At 52.3% G+C, this 17247-nt stretch overlaps 1 protein-coding gene across 2 annotated transcripts in view; it reads right to left on the bottom strand.

Annotated features, from left to right (window-relative positions):
* PLCG2 (phospholipase C gamma 2) overlaps positions 1 to 15803 on the bottom strand; it is a 159188-nt gene extending 143385 nt beyond the window's left edge. Inside the window, exons 1-2 of one of the 2 annotated variants that reach the window (XM_045439855.1) lie at positions 15694 to 15803; positions 10529 to 10763 (exon numbers count right to left, since the gene is read on the bottom strand). In XM_045439855.1, coding sequence (XP_045295811.1) covers positions 10529 to 10721 — 193 coding nt within the window. In that variant the 5' untranslated portion in view covers positions 10722 to 10763; positions 15694 to 15803. Of the gene's footprint in view, positions 1 to 10528; positions 10764 to 15277; positions 15300 to 15693 lie in introns of those variants that run through there. The other variant, XM_045439856.1, reaches the window with a different exon arrangement.
* Positions 15804 to 17247: the final 1444 nt, after the last annotated feature.

Here is a 17247-nt window from a genome sequence, read left to right as displayed (position 1 = left end):
CGGTTAAGCGTCCGACTTCAGCCAGGTCACGATCTCGCGGTCCCTGAGTTCGAGCCCCGCGTCGGGCTCTGGGCTGATGGCTCAGAGCCTGGAGCCTGTTTCCGATTCTGTGTCTCCCTCTCTCTCTGCCCCTCCCCCGTTCATGCTCTGTCTCTCTCTGTCCCAAAAATAAATAAACGTTGAAAAAAAAAAAAAAGCCATGGACTCTGGATTCAAATCTAAGAAGGCTGGTGCCACAGTACACACACAATTAACCAAGACCAATGGCCAAGACGAATGTAGCCAGGAAGGAAGTGGACGGTTGAAGGAAAGTCAGGGCCTCTCAATTCCTTCACGGCCAACTGCACCTTGCCCAGAATACCTGTGGCCAGATGGACACCTCAGTGGCCGTGCTCACCCCACTGCCGTTCAGTCCCCTTTTAATTAATTTTTTTTTTCAACGTTTATTTATTTTTTGGGACAGAGAGAGGCAGAGCATGAACGGGGGAGGGGCAGAGAGAGAGAGAGAGACACAGAATCGGAAACAGGCTCCAGGCTCTGAGCCATCAGCCCAGAGCCCGACGCGGGGCTCGAACTCCCGGACCGCGAGATCGTGACCTGGCTGAAGTCGGACGCTCAACCGACTGTGCCACCCAGGCGCCCCTCAGTCCCCTTTTAAAGGGGAGTGTATTTGTGGGGCGCCTGGGTGGCTCAGTCGGTTAAGCGCCCGGCTTCGGCTCAGGTCATATCTCACAGTTCGTGAGTTCGAGCCCCGCGCCGGTCTCTGTGCTGACAGCTCAGAGCTTGGAGCCTGTAAAGGATTCTGTGTCTCCCTCTCTCTCTGCCCCTCCCCAGCTCACGCTCTGTCTCTATCTCTCAAGAATAAATAGACTTAAAAAAAAAATTTTAAAGGGGAGTGTATTCGTTTGCTAGGGCTGCCGTAACAAAGGACCACAGACCGGGTGGCCTAAACAGAAATGTACTGCCTCACAGTTGTGGAGGCTGGAAACCCCAGACCACGGGGTGGGCGGGGTTGGTACCTGAGGGCTGGGGGGAGATGATCTGTTCCATGTCTCTCCCCCATCTTCCGGCACTGCCGGCCACCTTGGCGGTCCCCTACTTGTCAAGGCCGCACTCACACCCCTGCGCCCCTCATGGTGGGACCTTCTCTCCTTGTGTGTCTCCTCCAGAACACGGTTATATTGGATGAGGGCCCCACCGGACACCAGCATGACCTCACCTTAATACGTCTACAAAGATCCAATTTCCAAATAAGCTCACGGTCTGAGGTACAGGGGGTTAGGGCTTTGATACAGGAAATTGGGGGGGAGGTCACAACTCAACCCATTACAGGGACCCACCCCTGCCCGTAAGTCCTGAAGCTTCCAGACTATGCCCCCCACCAGGAGAGGCCAACTACCAAACCAAAGAGGGGACGCTGGCTTCGAAATAGCCAATCCCCATGCACTGGCTCAAGAAGACCCAGCCAATCACAGGCCTCCCTCAGGAGTCCACTCTTGGGAGGCTGGGAAACCACAGGCTTCACGGAGGAGGCCGCCCAGGGAGTGAGGGTGGAGAACGGCTTTGCTGGGGAGGACCAAGCCATGGCTGTGGGGAAGTTTAACAGGGGCGAGGAGGCCCGACCATGGAGAGAAGCCACTGCCTGCGGCTCTTGTCAGACAGATGGCAGAGTCCTCAGTGCCACCATCTCCCCTTCCCATGAGGCCCACTTACCGGGTAAAGTTGTCTATTTTCTTGGATTCCTACAAGAACTCCACCTGCCCCCCCCACCCCAAGTCCCTACAATCATTCTGTTCTCTAGCCATCAGTTGGGTTCCTACAGCCACCTCTGCCCCCTCCACAATTAGGGGCCACGAAGAGCCCAGAAGATGCCTACCAAACCCACTTCTCATTCTGAACGGCACACAGGCTGGTCACATTTCCCAGCAACCTTTGCAGCACATCACATGCCAATTCCTTGTCAGTGGAAGTTGGGAACCTTCCACCTTGCAGGCCCAGGCCATAAACACCTCTTAAGGCATCCTCCACTCTCCCTCTTCCCCCACATGCTGGCTGGACACAGAGGATCCTGAGGCAGCCTCAGATGTCTTAGAGGGTACCTAACCACCCCACAGCAGAGCCCCACCCCCCAATCCCACTGTTTCAGGACTTGGTGAGAAACTTGTATGAAGACATCTTCTGTCGCTGCACTTTGCCCCTGACGAACACAGAAGCTTTGCTGCGGTGTCCTCTGCCCAGACTGCTCTCCCCACAGAGCCTCCCATGGCTCCCTCCTGCTCACCCATCAAGTCCAGGCCAAGTATCACCTCCACAGAGAGGCTTCCCCGAGATCTACTCTACTAAAATAGTGTTCTTCCCTGGCTACTCTGTCACAGTGCCTGGATTCTTACCTTCCTAGCATCCATCACAATCCCAAATGCTTGAATGATGAGTTTGGCTTTTTCTGTCCTAGGAAACTCTAAGTTGCTTTATGGATCTCTGTGGCCCTATTCGACACTTTATTCCCAGTGACAAGTCTAACACCAAACACACACTCAGTCCTTTGAATATTTGCTAAAATCAACAAAGGAACAAATTCTAAGAACAAGTAATCGTTATCCAGGACAGAAAACAACCCATGAACAACCACAGAAATCAATTCCTCAACCGTCCAGCAGCCAAGCAGGTCGGAATCAAGGTCAAGAATAAAAAGGTCAGTTCTGTTTTTCGTACCAGCGGTCTCTGTCATGGAGAACATATACACCAGAAGGCGATCGGGAAGGAAAATCACCGTATAAATCGAAGTTCTGATATTTATCTCATCCTTTCTCCAGTACCATTTCCCTTTATGTTTGATGAGGACAATGACAAGGACCATGACAAGGATGCCAAGAGCAGCCAATACTTGAGAACCTGCCTCTGCTGTGCTCAGCAGTGTCGAGAGCACTGCCCCTGTATTACTTCAGTTAAGTCTCCCAGAAGTCTGATGCAAGACATTCTTTCATTACTGTTTTTACAGGTGAGGAAACGGAGGCACAAAGAGGTGACAAGCGGCCCAAGATCACACCCCAATGAGGTGGCAGGGCTGGGAGGAGATCCAGGCACTCAGACTCTCAAGTCCCTGCTATCGTGAACCATAACCACACATCTAAACCAACAAATAAATAAGTTTACAGACACGGAGGGCACTGGCTGAATCTCCTTTCTGATGGGATGTTTGACTGAAGGAGTGTGGGGGCCGCTTGCAGACAATGCATTTCTTTGCAGGCGGGGGATGATGCCGGTACAAAAACAACCACTTCTCCACTGTTTCAAAAACATTTCGATAACAACTTTCAAAAATAATCATTTTTTTAATGGCTTCGAAGCCCCAAGATGGATTTCAGAACTAGCGAGGATAAGAACCACGCTGTTTCAATGGCCCTGGCTCTGTCAGCAGCTGTCCACACTGTGTGGTCTCCTGGCACGCCTGTCTCCCTGCTAACCAGGGCACTTCAAGAGGCCTCTTCCTCCTGGCATCTCCAGCACCCAGCCAAGCGTGTCCTCTGCACACATAAGGAATGGACGCATTTCCCTCCCATTTTAAAAATGAAAACTTGAGTGGAACTGCTGTTCTTGGGTCCCCAACAACGTGCTTCTCCATCACACACAGAACTGAAACATCAGAGATCACCCAGGAAGAGAAAGGAACACAGCAGGAAGAAGATAGGAGACTCCGAAGGCAGACAGCATGAATACAAATTATAGCTCTGCCCGTTCGTGGCTGTGTGGCCTTGGGCACGTCACCTAGTCTCCACAGGACTCCGTGCCCTCATAAACAGAGCTTCCCGGGGTCACTGTGAAGAATTAACGAGCTGTTGTACGTGATGTGCTTACACAGGCACCAGTACACAGACAGCACTCGTTAGAGGCGGCTCCCGTCATCGACAACGTCATCGTCATCGCCAGGCGGCCACGCCAAGGACCCAAACCAGGGAAACAGAACAGCTCCTATTTTTGAGAATCCCTCATTCACCAGCAGCCGTAACTTGCCAAAAATAAGCAGATGGAGAAGACATGCGTGCAAACTTCAGGATAGGAGCCTATTCAGTAGAGATGGCCATGGTCCACACCCTCCAAGGCGGCCCATCACCCCACCAACCCTATCCAGGCTCCACAAACAGGTGGCCCTGCGTCAGCTCCCAAGGCACATTCTAGGCCCCCCAAATGCAGAAGATGTAGCAGGGCCCTAAAGGGTGAACTCAGAAAGGCCCCCGAGTGGGCTCCTTTCTAGATGGAGACTCAGCTGATGCCCCTGGAAGCGAAGAAAACACACACACAGCATCTCCCAGCTGGCCCATGGGCTCCCTCCCTATATTCCAAGGCTCTCCAGGAGGCCAGGGTTGGAAGGAAGCCCGGTCAGCATCTTACCATCACCCTTGGAAAGTAAAAGGGAAACTGACAGCCAAGAGGTGAGTGGCTTAAGATCTAGTCTTCTTTAGAAGCCAGGGCTTGGGGGCACTGGCAGGGGAGGCATGCCTGGGTGGCTCAGTGTGTTAAGCATCCAACTTTAGCTCAAGTCATGATCTCACGGTTTGTGGTTCAAGCCCCGTGTCGGACTCTGTGCTGCCAGCTCAGAGCCTGGAGTCTGCTTTGGATTCTGTGTCTCCCTCTCTTTGCCTCTCCCCCCACTCATGCTCTGTCTCTTTCTCTCTCTCAAAAATAAACCTCAAAAAATTTTTAAAAATACTTATAAAAAAAAAAAAAAGAAGCCAGTGCTTGGGACTCCCCACCAGTTTCTTTTTTCTTTTATTGTGTTCCATTTCAATTATGCAATATTTCCCATGTATTAAAAAAGCACACTGGGGCACCTGGGTGGCTCAGTTGGTTAAGCATCCCACTTCAGCTCAGCTCATGATCTCACAGTTTGTGAATTCGAGCCCCCATCAGGCTCTCTGCTGTCAGCACAGAGCCTGCTTTGGATCCTCCCTCTCCCTCTCTCTCTGTACCTCCTCCACTCACACTTTCTCTCTCAAATATCAACATTAAAATCTATTTTTTTAAAGTACATTAAATAAAGCCCACTTAATTCTTGCCTATTTTAAAATTCATGTAATTCATATTAAATAGGATCTATCACCTCGTTTTGACAGACAGGTAAACTGAGGCACAGAGTGGCTCAGATCACATACTTAGCAGGTGGCAGAGCAGGGACTTGAGCTACAGGTCTGGATCCGGAGTCCAGATGCACTCACGGTGGCCTGGCTCCAAGGTGGACAGCCACTACCAGCTCCTTTCCACCCTGGACATGCATGCCACCACTCCTCAAGAGGGGAGTCCCCATTCCTTGAACCGGAGTTGGCCTTGGTGACCTAAGCTGGTGCGAGTGACGCTCTGGGACTCCTGACGCTAAGCAGCTTCTGCCTGGGACTCTTGGAACACACCCTCTGGGGGGGATGCCAGACACCATGTAAGCCCAACTGCTCTGGGTCCAGCAGCAATAGGCACTCATTTATCCCAACTAAGCCTCATCTTCCAGCCATCACCACCAAGGCCCCAGACATGGGAGTGAAGATTCTGGAAACTTCCAGACCAAGTGACATACCAGTTGAGTATCACCAAATGACCTCAGTCCAGGTCACAAAGAATAGAATCACCCAGCTGAGCCCTGCCCAAATCTCTGACCCACAAACCTACTCGCTCATATTCAATGCCACCTGCTGATCCTGCTTCAGGACAGCCATCCTGCAGGCCACCCAGCAATTCTCTCCTCTAAGTCACCACCCAAGAAGCTCCTCCGGGAGAGGCCTCCACCTATTCCCCCTCCTCTACACCCAGACCAGTAAGAACCCTCCTTCCTCACAGGGTACCCAGCCTAGACCCTCACTGTGATACTGATCACACGATCCTGCACTGGCCGGTTGCTAAGTCTGCTCCCCACCAGGGCAGGGGATCCATCCTTCCTCCTCTCCCCCCGCAGCCCAGAACCCAAGAGGACAGCAGATACAGGCTGAACACATGAAATCGCTCCATCATGACAGGGTCCGAAGAGAAACCCTATGCCGGCTCTAAGCAAACCAACGCGTGACGGGAGACCAGGGTTTCTCTACCTCAGCACCACTGACACTTTGTACGGGATTATTATTTGTGGTACAGGCTATCCTGGGCATTGTAAGATGTTTATTTAGCAGTATCCTTGGCCTCGATCCACTAGGTGCCAGGAGTACAACACTCCCAGTTATAATGGCTAACAGTATCACCGAGGGATTGCCAAATGCTCCCAGTGGGCCAGGGGAGGAGTGCCCTGCTGTAGACAGCAGGACCCATGTGTACCTACTGTCACCCAGGCCTGGGGGGCCGGGGGGGACTGTGTGATCCATGTCCAGAAGTCACACACCACTCGCCAAGTACTCCCAAACCACATGCCTGAGCTCCCCCATGCTGGCCGGCAGACCTCACAGTCACCTGCAGGTTCATGCTGACCAGAAGCCCAGAAGGAACGCTGCGGCTTGGATATCCCCCTCAGGAGGTCACGTTTCTGACAGCACACCGGAGCCACAGCCCTGAGAGTCTCCCATCAGGGACCTAAAGGCTTGCTCTGAGCAGTCAGGGAGCGCCATTCCTGAGCTCTCTATCCCAGAATGGGCTTTTTCTGTCCCTTTACCATGAACACATCCATCTCACACAGGACTGGCCGAGCAGGTTCCAAAATGCAAATGTGATCACCTCATCCCTCTTCTGGAAAGCCATCAGTGGATTCCCGCTGACCTCCAGAAAAAGTCCAAGCACCCAAGCAAGACTCTGCCACCCCAGACAAGCTGGACGCCACTCATCAGCAACAGCAGTTGCAAAAATGAAGCAGCAATTCCCACTGGTTGTGGGCTAATCCCCTGTTAGTGACCATGTTGACCCCCCTCTGATGTATTAACTCATGTATTCACTCCCAACCATGATTCTACAGGGTTATGGACACCAGTATCATTCCCTTTCTAGACCTAAGAGAATTTAATTTTGGAAAGCGGATGTAACTTGCCCATGGTCACACAGCAAAGCCTCTCAAACGGTGCTGAAGTCAAAGCCCATGCTGCTTGTTCCTAATGAAACACTGTTAGCTCCATGAGGATTAGAATCTAGTTATAGCCATGTCTTCAGTACCTAGGACAGTGCCTGGCAGAGAAGACATTCAAATACGGAACAAAGGAAGGTTAGGTGGTCGTCTCTGGAGCAGCATACACCAAACCTGGCTAGTTACCAGGACCACCTGTGGTGGAGTTCTTTTAATGTTTATGTATTTTGAGAGAGAGAAAGAGAGCAGGAGCAGGGGAGAGGCAGCGAGAATATCCCAAGCAGGCTCCACACAGCGCAGAGCCCAATGCGGGGCCTGATCCCACAAACTGTGAGATCATGACCTGAGCCAAGACCAAGAGTTAGACGCTCAACCGACTGAGCCACACAGGTGCCCCTGGGGAGCTTATTAAAATACTGAGCCCCAACCTACCTAGTGAATGACAGTCATCCTCAGCCTCTCCAGGGAGAGGGCAGAACGGCGTTTAGTTAACAGAAGGAAAACCTACAGACGTGGATTCCAGATGCCAAAATCTGGTCTCGTGCCCCTTAGAATGAGCTTCCCAAGAATGTTCCAGTAGGTTGTACTTTAAAAGCCTCCCACGCTCAGTCAGTTGAACGTCCAACTTCGGCTCAGATCATGATCTCATGGTTTGTGGGTTCGAGCCCCACAAAGGGCTCTGTGCTGACACCTCGGAGCCTGGAGCCTGCTTCAGATTCTGTGCCTCCCTCTCTCTGCCTCTTCACCCACTGCACTCTGTCTCTCTCAAAAATAAATAATAAACATTAAAAAAATATTTTAAAAAAGCCCCCCTGTGGATTTCTAATGATCAGCCGGGCTTGGGACCCACTGTCCACTCTCAGTATGGCACCCTGCATTTACCATCAGTGCCCGTTGCACACTCCCCAGGTCCCCACCTCCACCCCAGCTGCAACAGGTTTCTGGGCCACTTGGGAGGTGGAGTGTGGCCAAATGCAAGCAAAACTGGGGGGAAAGTCAGTTGCTTAAACACACGGGTGTTTTCAAAACAGGGCTCAGGTTCTGTGCCACCAGAGACATACCTGGCTACGAAGCCAGGAGAAAATTTTTGGAAAGCTGTTTAATCGAACTCATGGTAAGAGCCATCGAATGAAGAGCTACGCCAAGCTAGCAGAGGTGACCTGTGAACGGCCAAGTTCAGAACCCCACTGCAGTACAGATCAAGGCTTGGGAACAGGTACCGTCCTACCTCATGGGCTTTTGTGGGGTGCTGCCAAACTCCCCCCGAAGGAAGTCATCCTTCAGATACACCCTCTAAGAATAAAAGGAGCAAAGACAGCCCCCACACACCGCTGGTGGGAATGTAACAGGCTGCAGCCACCTTGCCAACAGTCCGGCGGCTCCTAAGATGGCTACACAGAGTCACCACCACAGGACCCAACAACTATGCTCCTAGGCACAGACCCAAGAGGAATGAAGACACACACCCTCACAAGAACTTGTACACGAACGCTCCTGACATGATTCACTGCAGCCATGAAGTGGGGACAGCCCAAAGGTCCATCAATGAGTGAACAAATTGTGAAAATCCACACGAGGGATTATTATTCAACCGGACAAAGGAATGAAGCACAGACCCGCTACAACGTGGATGAACCTCAGGGTCGTCATGCTAAGGGAATGAAGCCAGACACAGAAGGCTTCACATTCTAGAATTCCACTTACAGGAAGTGCCCCCAACAGGAAAATCAACGGAGACGGGAAGGAGACTCGCAGTCGCTTATGGCAGGGGAAGAGGGTGAGGTCGATAGGGAACAGGTTTTCCTTTCGAGGTGACTGCAAAGGTTCGAAACATGGTTGGTTGTGCAGATGCATGAACACACTAAAAACCACTTCACTGTTCGTTTTGAATGGGTGAATGGTATGGTACGTGAATTATCTCAATAGAGTTTTTGCATAAAAAGGAGAAAAAAGAAGAAAAAAAAGAAAAAAGAAAAAGAAAAAAAGAAAAATTTGCAGCAGCTGATAACAAAAAACTTGAAATCGCCCAACTGTCCATCTGGGGTGGGCAGGGGGGCAGGGGGGCGGGGGGGGGAGGGTCAGACCATTTCACGCAGCCAGATGTTACGAGGCTGTGAAAGCAGCAGGTAGACCAGTGGGATGATCAGAACCCATCTCCAAATGATCATTAAATTAAAAAAAGAAATCTGAGGGCGCTTGGGTGGCTCAGTTAAGTATCCAACTTCCACTGAGGTCACGATCTCACGGTTCGTGAGTTCCAGTCCCGCGTCGGCTGTGTGCTGACAGCTCGGAGCCTGGAGCCTGCTTTAGATTCTGTCTTTCTCTCTCTCTGCCCCTCCCCAGCTCACACTGTCTCTCTCTCTCTCTCAAAAATAAACTCTAGGGGCGCCTGGGTGACACAGTCGGTTAAGCGTCCGACTTCAGCCAGGTCACGATCTCGCGGTCCGTGAGTTCGAGCCCTGCGTCAGGCTCTGGGCTGATGGCTCAGAGGTTGGAGCCTGTTTCCGATTCTGTGACTCCCTCTCTCTCTCTGCCCCTCCCCCGTTCATGCTCTGTCTCTCTCTGTCCCAAAAATAAATAAACGTTGGAAAAAAAAAAATTTAAAAAAAATAAATAAACTTTAAAACATAAAAAAAATTAAATTAAAAAAAAAGAAAGAAATCAAAGTGCAGAAGTTTAAGTAGTAAGGACCCATTCCTGGAAAAAAACATGACCCACGCATTTCACAAGCATAGAATACTCTAGAAGACAAAAGAACTTGGTAATGAGCTTGACCACCCCGGGGACACAGAGTGGGACTGGGGAGGAGAGACATTTATTTATGAATTGTTTGATTTTTCCAAGCATATTTTAATTTTTTTTTTTTTAACGTCAATTGAAAAAAGAGTCCATAACAAAAAAAATGCCAATTGAAGCAAGTCTCTGCAACTGAAAATTGCTTAAGTCTCCTTACTCCGTTTGTTGACAACAGCCTTAGAAGCGTTAGGAACTGAGCCAATTGCCCAATCTGAGGCGGGTGGGGAACGAAGACACCACCTCCCAGGACTGGAGCTTCATTTAAAAGCTCCAGAATATTCTGACACGCTCTGTCCCCGCGGAGCGCAGAGCGAAGGCCTCTCGTTCTGTGGTTCATAGTAAAACAAAACAGGCCTATCTGCCTACCCAGCCAGGATTCCTGCAGTCCTGTCACTTGGTCCTTACGAAGGCAGAGCAGGGCAGGGCGCTTGACCGGCAACAGAAACCAAAAGGTCCCCGATGCGGTCAGGCAGGGAGCACACCCCCGCCAGCCCAGGTGAGCCATCTGAATGTCATTTCCAAGTTGGCCCCTGGGGCCTCCGTTCCTCCCCTCCCCCCCCCACCACGATTCTCTGGCTCAACTTCCCCCACCTACTCTAAACCCCAACAGAGATCCAGTCAGAACGGCCACGCTTCCATTTCCAGAAGAATAAGACACCAAACCAACAACAAGCACAAGACCAAGTGAAGGCAGGAGGGGGTACTCACAGAAGCCTTCAATCTTGTCAGCCGTCTTGCTCCAGGCCACCTGCCGCGTCTCCATGATCACCTGGACAGTCCTCCGCTCGGGGGTAGACTTGCGGAAGCTGAACACGGTCATCACCGTGCCCAGCTCCAGGGTTCTCTTGATCTGACTCTTCTCATATTCAGGAAGGGTGTCCATGTTGACCATGGCGGTCATTTTTGGCAGAGGACGCGGTGGGAGGCGTGAGGGAACAGGATGCTGGAAAGGCAAAATAAAGGAGTAAATTGGGTTTGGGGAGGAGGAATTCGTTAACTAACGGCCAAAATCCTGTCTCACGCCCAACAGGAGGGGTTTTGGAAGATTCTCCAGGCGGGGAATCGTGGACCTCTCAGTGCAGACAGGACGCACAGAGGTTGAAATACACGTGGAGGTGTGGGAGGAGCCCCTCTGACCTCAATGACTCAGCTGTCATCCCGGCTTTGAATAACCAAATCTCTCCAGCCTGGCAGGGAACCCGGCCCTCCCACACTCTTCCAGGCTGTAGAGTATTTGAATAGCCAAAGCAGTCCAGGCTGGCTCCACTCCCCACCCCCGGCACCCTCTTCTCTTCTGCCTAGATTTCCCTCCCCATCTAAGTGAACTCGAGAAGAGAAAAAAATACTATTAACTAAACCACTTCAAGAATGTGTCTGTGGAGACCTCTGCACGGAAACGGAGCCACAAAGACAGAAAACATCAGGGCCCAGGAGCCTCAAGTTCAAAGTTCAAGTCCTGGTGGGGCTTTCGGCCGACCGTGTGGCCTGGGCAGGCTGCACGACCTCTGAAAGCCTTGGTCGCATCCCTTCTAAAATGGGGTCGTGGGGACAGTGAGGAAAGCCTTCACTGCGATGCCACCAGCAGGACACTGGCCTTCTGCTCAGCACGCAGGTGTTCTCGAACAGCACTGATGCCCCCGCACAGAGAGGTGCTGGGCCCCAAATCCTGGAACCAGCCGGGTCTGGTGGCATTCACACCTGTGTCCAATCCGTCAGCAGACGCAATTCATCTTCTCCAGTCACGGGCTCCTCCCAGGATCTCACACCTGGATTATTCTAATCGCCCACCTGGTCTCCCCCTTCTGCCCCAGCCCCCTCCAGTCCAGTCCAGACCAGTAGCTAGAGGCCCTGTTTCCAACAACATGAAATCATGTCACCCCCTCTGAGCAGCCGGCTGCAGTCACGCCCTGACCCCTCACTCTGCAGAGGGGAGTCAGATAGAAGGCTCTCTAGGGGCAGACCCTCCCCAAGCCTATGCTGTACTTCCACACTTGTGAAGGGGGAGACGTAACAGAATCTCGGAGGAAGTTCTTGGATTAAACCAGGTAGAGAGATCTTGGAGCCCTTCCAACAATGACACAAGTCAATGCTCCCCAGATTTTGCTACTGCTACGACCGCCATCAATTTTTCCGTGCATCTTCATTATTCACCACCCACCTCCCCCCTCCACCCCCGCCCCAAATCCCACAGGATCAGGAGCCCACAGCTGGTCCTCTGTAGAGAGGCAGGTGTTCAGCCAGGGCCATGAGGGCCTTCCGGAAGCCTCCTGCCAAGCCACTCAAAATCAGGGCCTCTGTTCCCTCATCCTAAAATGGAGGTAATACCAGCCTCAAGGGGCACTGGAAGGACTGGAAGCTACGATGTATGTACAGCCCCCAGCACTTAGCAGGGCCTCATAATATTCACCAGTCAGCTGTTCAACATGTGGAGTGTCAACTCTATGCCAGGAACTGAGCTGGGGACTGGCATGCAAATGAGGCGAGGGGGAGTGGGGAGAGGCCCAGGCCTTGCCCTCTGCCCCCTTCTTCCCTCCAGCTCACGCCCATAGCCAAAGGCAGCTCCACAGGTATCTGGCAGCTGGAGATTAACTCATGAATTGCACCTGCTCTCGGTCCACTTAGAAGCAGACCTGTCAGCTCAACCCCTACTTAGGACAGAGAAAGCTTCTGGGAGAGGAAAGGATCTGAATCCAATCTTTTCAAAAGGTAAAGCAGAAGGGAATAGTGTTCTCATCAGAGGAACAGCCTTAAGCAAAGGCCCAGCAGCAAGACAAGTAGGCCACAAACTCCGCCCAAAATGAGCCTCCTGCCCCATCACCCTGTAAGCCATGAGGGGGGACAGGGTGACCAGGTGCCTGGGGCCAGTCTCGTCCTGGTAAACCAGCTGTTTATTGGCTTTTTCCCAGGTCCCAGCACCTGCTATACCTGGTTTATCTCATTTATCTCAATAAGAAATACCAGAGATGAAAACACAAGTCCTGAGAGGGGAAATTACATAATCAAGGTCACACACAAATGTGGCAGCACCAAGGGCAGAACCCTGGTCTGAATCCCACACCCTGACTCTGTTAGTACCCGTCTTGTGGAACTCAGAATCCCGTGGCAGAATCTGGCTAGAAACAAGCTAATTTGGTAGCCCCTCATCCCTCTCAAGTTAAAGGACTTGTCCAAGGTCACACAGCTACAAAGTGGCAGGAGCAGGATTTGCACCTGATCCCAGCTCTCACCATGCTGACCACCCTCAGCCATGTGCCTCTGGAGCTCCCTCCCAGGGCTCCAGGCCACCATGCGGGGAAGCATAAATAGGAAACACACCCCTTCACACCTGCACCTCTGAATACACCTGCCAGCCAGGAGCCACCAGGGCCCTCAGTTTTTTCTGACTCTGGCTCTGAGAAGGGCTTGGACTTAAACATTCCCGGATTCTGGTCACTTCCAGCTCGGAAGCCCAGTGGACTGGCACAACTGTAAACATCAAGTCTCCCCTGTTGCCTCTCGCCAGGAACTGGAAACAGGCCCTTATGGCCACAACATCCTTGGACTCAACCAACAAAATCCAGCCAGCTCCCGACTCAGGCTCCCAGAGTTTGATGCTTCAGCAGCTAAGGCAAGGGGTTCTCCCAGGCCTTCTCCCTAAAGGAAGGCACCAGGCAGCAAGGACAATTCCCATTTTTTCTTCTGCTTTCAAGAAAAAAAAAAAAATGAAATAGCCTTGAAATCCCTTTTTCCTGTTTCTCATCCTCCCCGGGTAACTTTGCAAAAGGACTTACGGTGTCTGAGATTTAATAAGAGGTTTTGCCATTTCTACTTTCCACGTCCTTTCCATGCTTGAAATAAACTTCCGGCAGACAAGGACCCAGGACTCAGAAGCAGGGAAGTTTTCTTCTCTTCCCTGAGCTCAAAAGAAACGTTAGGCCCATAAAGGATTTCGTATAAAATCCCACAGGACAATTCTGTTGAGCTCTGCACACATTCCTGAAGAGGTAGCTGCCCCTCTCCTGCAGCTGAAAGGAAGGAAGGTGATGCCGCATCTCACACCCACCCTGCAGAAACTCATTTTCACTGGAGGGTCGGCCACTGCACCTAAGTGTGAATGAGCTCAACTCTCTTTTTTTGAGGAGACAACCTGTGAGCATCTATTAAAACATAAAACATGCATACACTTTGAGGAGCAGTCACCTATGTGCAGAAGGAAACACAAAGATATTCGCAGAAGCATTATTTGTAACAGAAAAGAAAAAAAAAAAAAAGAACACAACTGGGAAGGAGGTCCCTTAAAGAAATAAGGGGACATGCACACCAACGATTACTCAGTAACTATCAGAAACCATGGGGAAAATTTATAAGCAATTGGATCCAGAAAGATTCATGAAATAGATGGGGGGGGGGGAGTTGCAAACCAGTAAGCATCATAGAATTATTTTTTTTAAAGGCTGTCTGCTTATAAATCCAAGGAAAGTGGTTACTTTGCGGGGATGGAGGGGTTCCCTGACTTTTTATTAACTTAAGTGGTAACATAAGGATGAGCTTTTTCTTGTGTTTTGCTGTTTTCCAAATTAAGAAGTATTTTCAAATTTTCTTACCGGCCATTTTCCACAGACTGCACCCAGCCAAAGGGCTATTCGTGGGGTGCCCGTTTTGCCTCCGGTAGAGAAGCCTCAAGGGCTCAAGGTGGGGGGAGGGGAAAGGTGTGTAGGAGGGGGAGATAGAGGTGGGGTGGGGGGACGGGTTGGTGGGGGCGGCAGCAGCGGCACTAGGCAATTTCGGCATCAACGAAATCCTCAGGGAGCACCGTCCCCGCGCTGGTACACACCTTGGTAGCAGGCTAACTGCTGGGCCTGGCACGGGCTCCAAAATTGGTAAAGCCCTCTCTGCAGAAGCGTGGCTAAGGATAATGGCCAAGCCCCAGGCAGGGCCCTCAGCCAGAGCGTCAACCACGAGCCAGGCACCCTTTTCATAGACAGGCCTCAATTTTCCACAGCCCTGGAATGTACGTTTGGGCAGCCCCAGTATCCAGGGTAAGGAAGTTCAGAGAGGTTCTTTAACGTGCCCAGGGTCACACAGCTGGAACTGCAATTCAAATTAAGGTGATTAGCAAGGCCACCTGTTTCCTTGCGCCACGTCACCCCCCTCAGCCCACCAGACTCTTTCCGCGTGGTTTGAGATCTGGGTGCTAGGAGAGCCCCTCCCCATTCTCCGCAAGAATCCAGGCGCCAACCCCCCAGTCTAAATGAGACGCGGTTGCCCCTCGAATTCTTCCGCTATGGCGGTGATGACCTCGTTGGAATTCCAAAACGTAACCAGGAAAACGCACAGACGAGCACACATAATTATGCACACACGCAGTTGTGGGGTGGGACAGGGAATCACGAATCCCCCCCAAACTCTCCCGGTTTCTCCTGGGTGAGGGCCGCGCCTTCCGTGGTATCGCGCCGCCAGCCACCCACCCACAGCCACCTGTGCAATACGGGGAAGTGCCTGGGGCCCGCCCGGCCGCCCGGACTCAGCGAGCCCCGGCCACAGACGCGGCCGGGAAGCGGCGCACGACCCCACGGCCACGGGAGCCTTGAACGCCAATGCCGGCGCGACCCTCCGACCGCCAGCCGCGCCGCATCCTCCGGGTTCCCATCCAAAGCCGGGGCGGTCCCGGGGCACCGACCGGCGAGGCGGCGCCGTTCCCGGTGAGGAAGTGGCCGGCCGCCAGGCCCCGACCCCCGCCCGCACTGCCCGGGCCCCGGGCACCGCGGGCTGGGGGGCCCCCCGACGGCACGCCCCGCTCCCGCCCGCCCCGGCGCCGGACTGTCCGGGCGCGCGCGTCCCCCCCCGCCCTCCCCGGGCGCCCGCGCGCGCTCCCGCCCGGCCCGGCCACTCACCTGGCCGAGCCCCGGCCGCGGGTCCCGGCTCCGGGCACTCCCTGCGGCGCGCGCCCTCCAACGCGGGCGCTGCTACTTCTGCTTCGGCCGCGGCCGCGCGCCACGTGACTCCTGGGGGCCGCCCCCCGCGCCCCGGCCCGCCCCCCGCGGCCTCCAGGCGGCCCTGCCCCGCCCGCCCCGCCGCGCACCCGGACACCGACTCGGCGCCGGGGACCGTGCCTCCGCGGCCGGGGGAGAGGGAGCGAGCCGCCCCAGGCCACCGGCGAGCCGGAGAGAGGGAGCTTGCAGGCGGCGGCGGCGTAGCATTTATGGAGCGCCTGCTGCATTCAGGTGTTCTCCGTGCGTTTAACAAACTCCTCTTAATTACCTGGAGTGGGCTGTTCCCGGCCGAATTTGAAATCGTCACCGAGGCTGCGCTGGTGTCACAGCACCTGTTACTACCCTGGGCAAACCACTTAAATACACTCGGCCTCAGTCTCCCCATCTGTCAGGATCAAAACAGTTTAAGAAACGTAGAACCGGAAATTGATCTCCCAATTTCCCAGTGAGAAGATTTTTTTTTTTTTTAATGTTTATTTTTGAAAGACAGAGAGTGAGCAGGGGAGGGGCAGAGAGAGAGGGGGACACAGAATCCGAAGCAGGCTTCAGGCTCCGAGCTGTCAGCACACAGCCCGACGCGGGGCTCGAACCCACAAACTGTGGGATCATGACCTGAGCCGAAGTCAACCGACTGAGCCACCCAGGTGCATCGAGAGTTTTTTTTGTTTTTTTGTTTTTTTAATGCCTCACTTTGTAAACTAAGTGTATGGAAGACATAGTCAGATGCCTAATTACTGTATTTAGTTGATTAATTTAGCTGCACATGCCTATTTGCAGTCACAAACCGTATGATGTAACTTTTTTTTTTTTTTTTTTTTTAGAAATATGACTTTTCCATTCTTGGGTTTCGTGAAGCCATGTTATTCAAACTTTTCACGTGCATCTTTGACACAAGTGTCTTCTTGGCGATTCCAGCCAGCTTTAGGGTCACCTACAGCCCTGTCAGAGCACATCAGTTTTGCTCCTAAACTGTTGAGTTGGAGCATTTTGTGAACTTATGGATGTTGCCCTGAGCGAACATGGTGTATCTGAAGTCACAGGTCACATTTACCAACTTCAGAAATCCATAGACTCATTTCCTTCCCTGCCCCATCTCAGGAATGTACCAATTACTGTTCACGGACAACTTACTGCAGTTTTCTAAAGAGATCTTTGAAAGACTTGTTCCGACGTCAGCCACTTGGAATCATGGGGCCAATTTCCAAAAAATAATGGCTAACTCTAGGTTAAATTTCTTTGCCTTTTTTTTTAAGTACTTCACCTTATATTTATTTCCATCAATCTTTTTGGCACTTGTATTTTGGTACCTGTTATATAATGTCCACGAGCTATGAGTACAACCGCACCTATGTGCAATTTATTCTTACAAAATCTGCCTGTTATAGGGAAGCGTGTTCAAGCTCCTGCTGATGAAATGACACTGTGTGCAAGCAGCAGTTTTGGAGGCCACTCCTG

The sequence above is a fragment of the Leopardus geoffroyi genome, chromosome E2, assembly GCF_018350155.1.
Source record: "Leopardus geoffroyi isolate Oge1 chromosome E2, O.geoffroyi_Oge1_pat1.0, whole genome shotgun sequence".
NCBI classification, from domain to species: domain Eukaryota; kingdom Metazoa; phylum Chordata; class Mammalia; order Carnivora; family Felidae; genus Leopardus; species Leopardus geoffroyi.
This window is presented reverse-complemented; position numbering and strand designations above follow the sequence as displayed.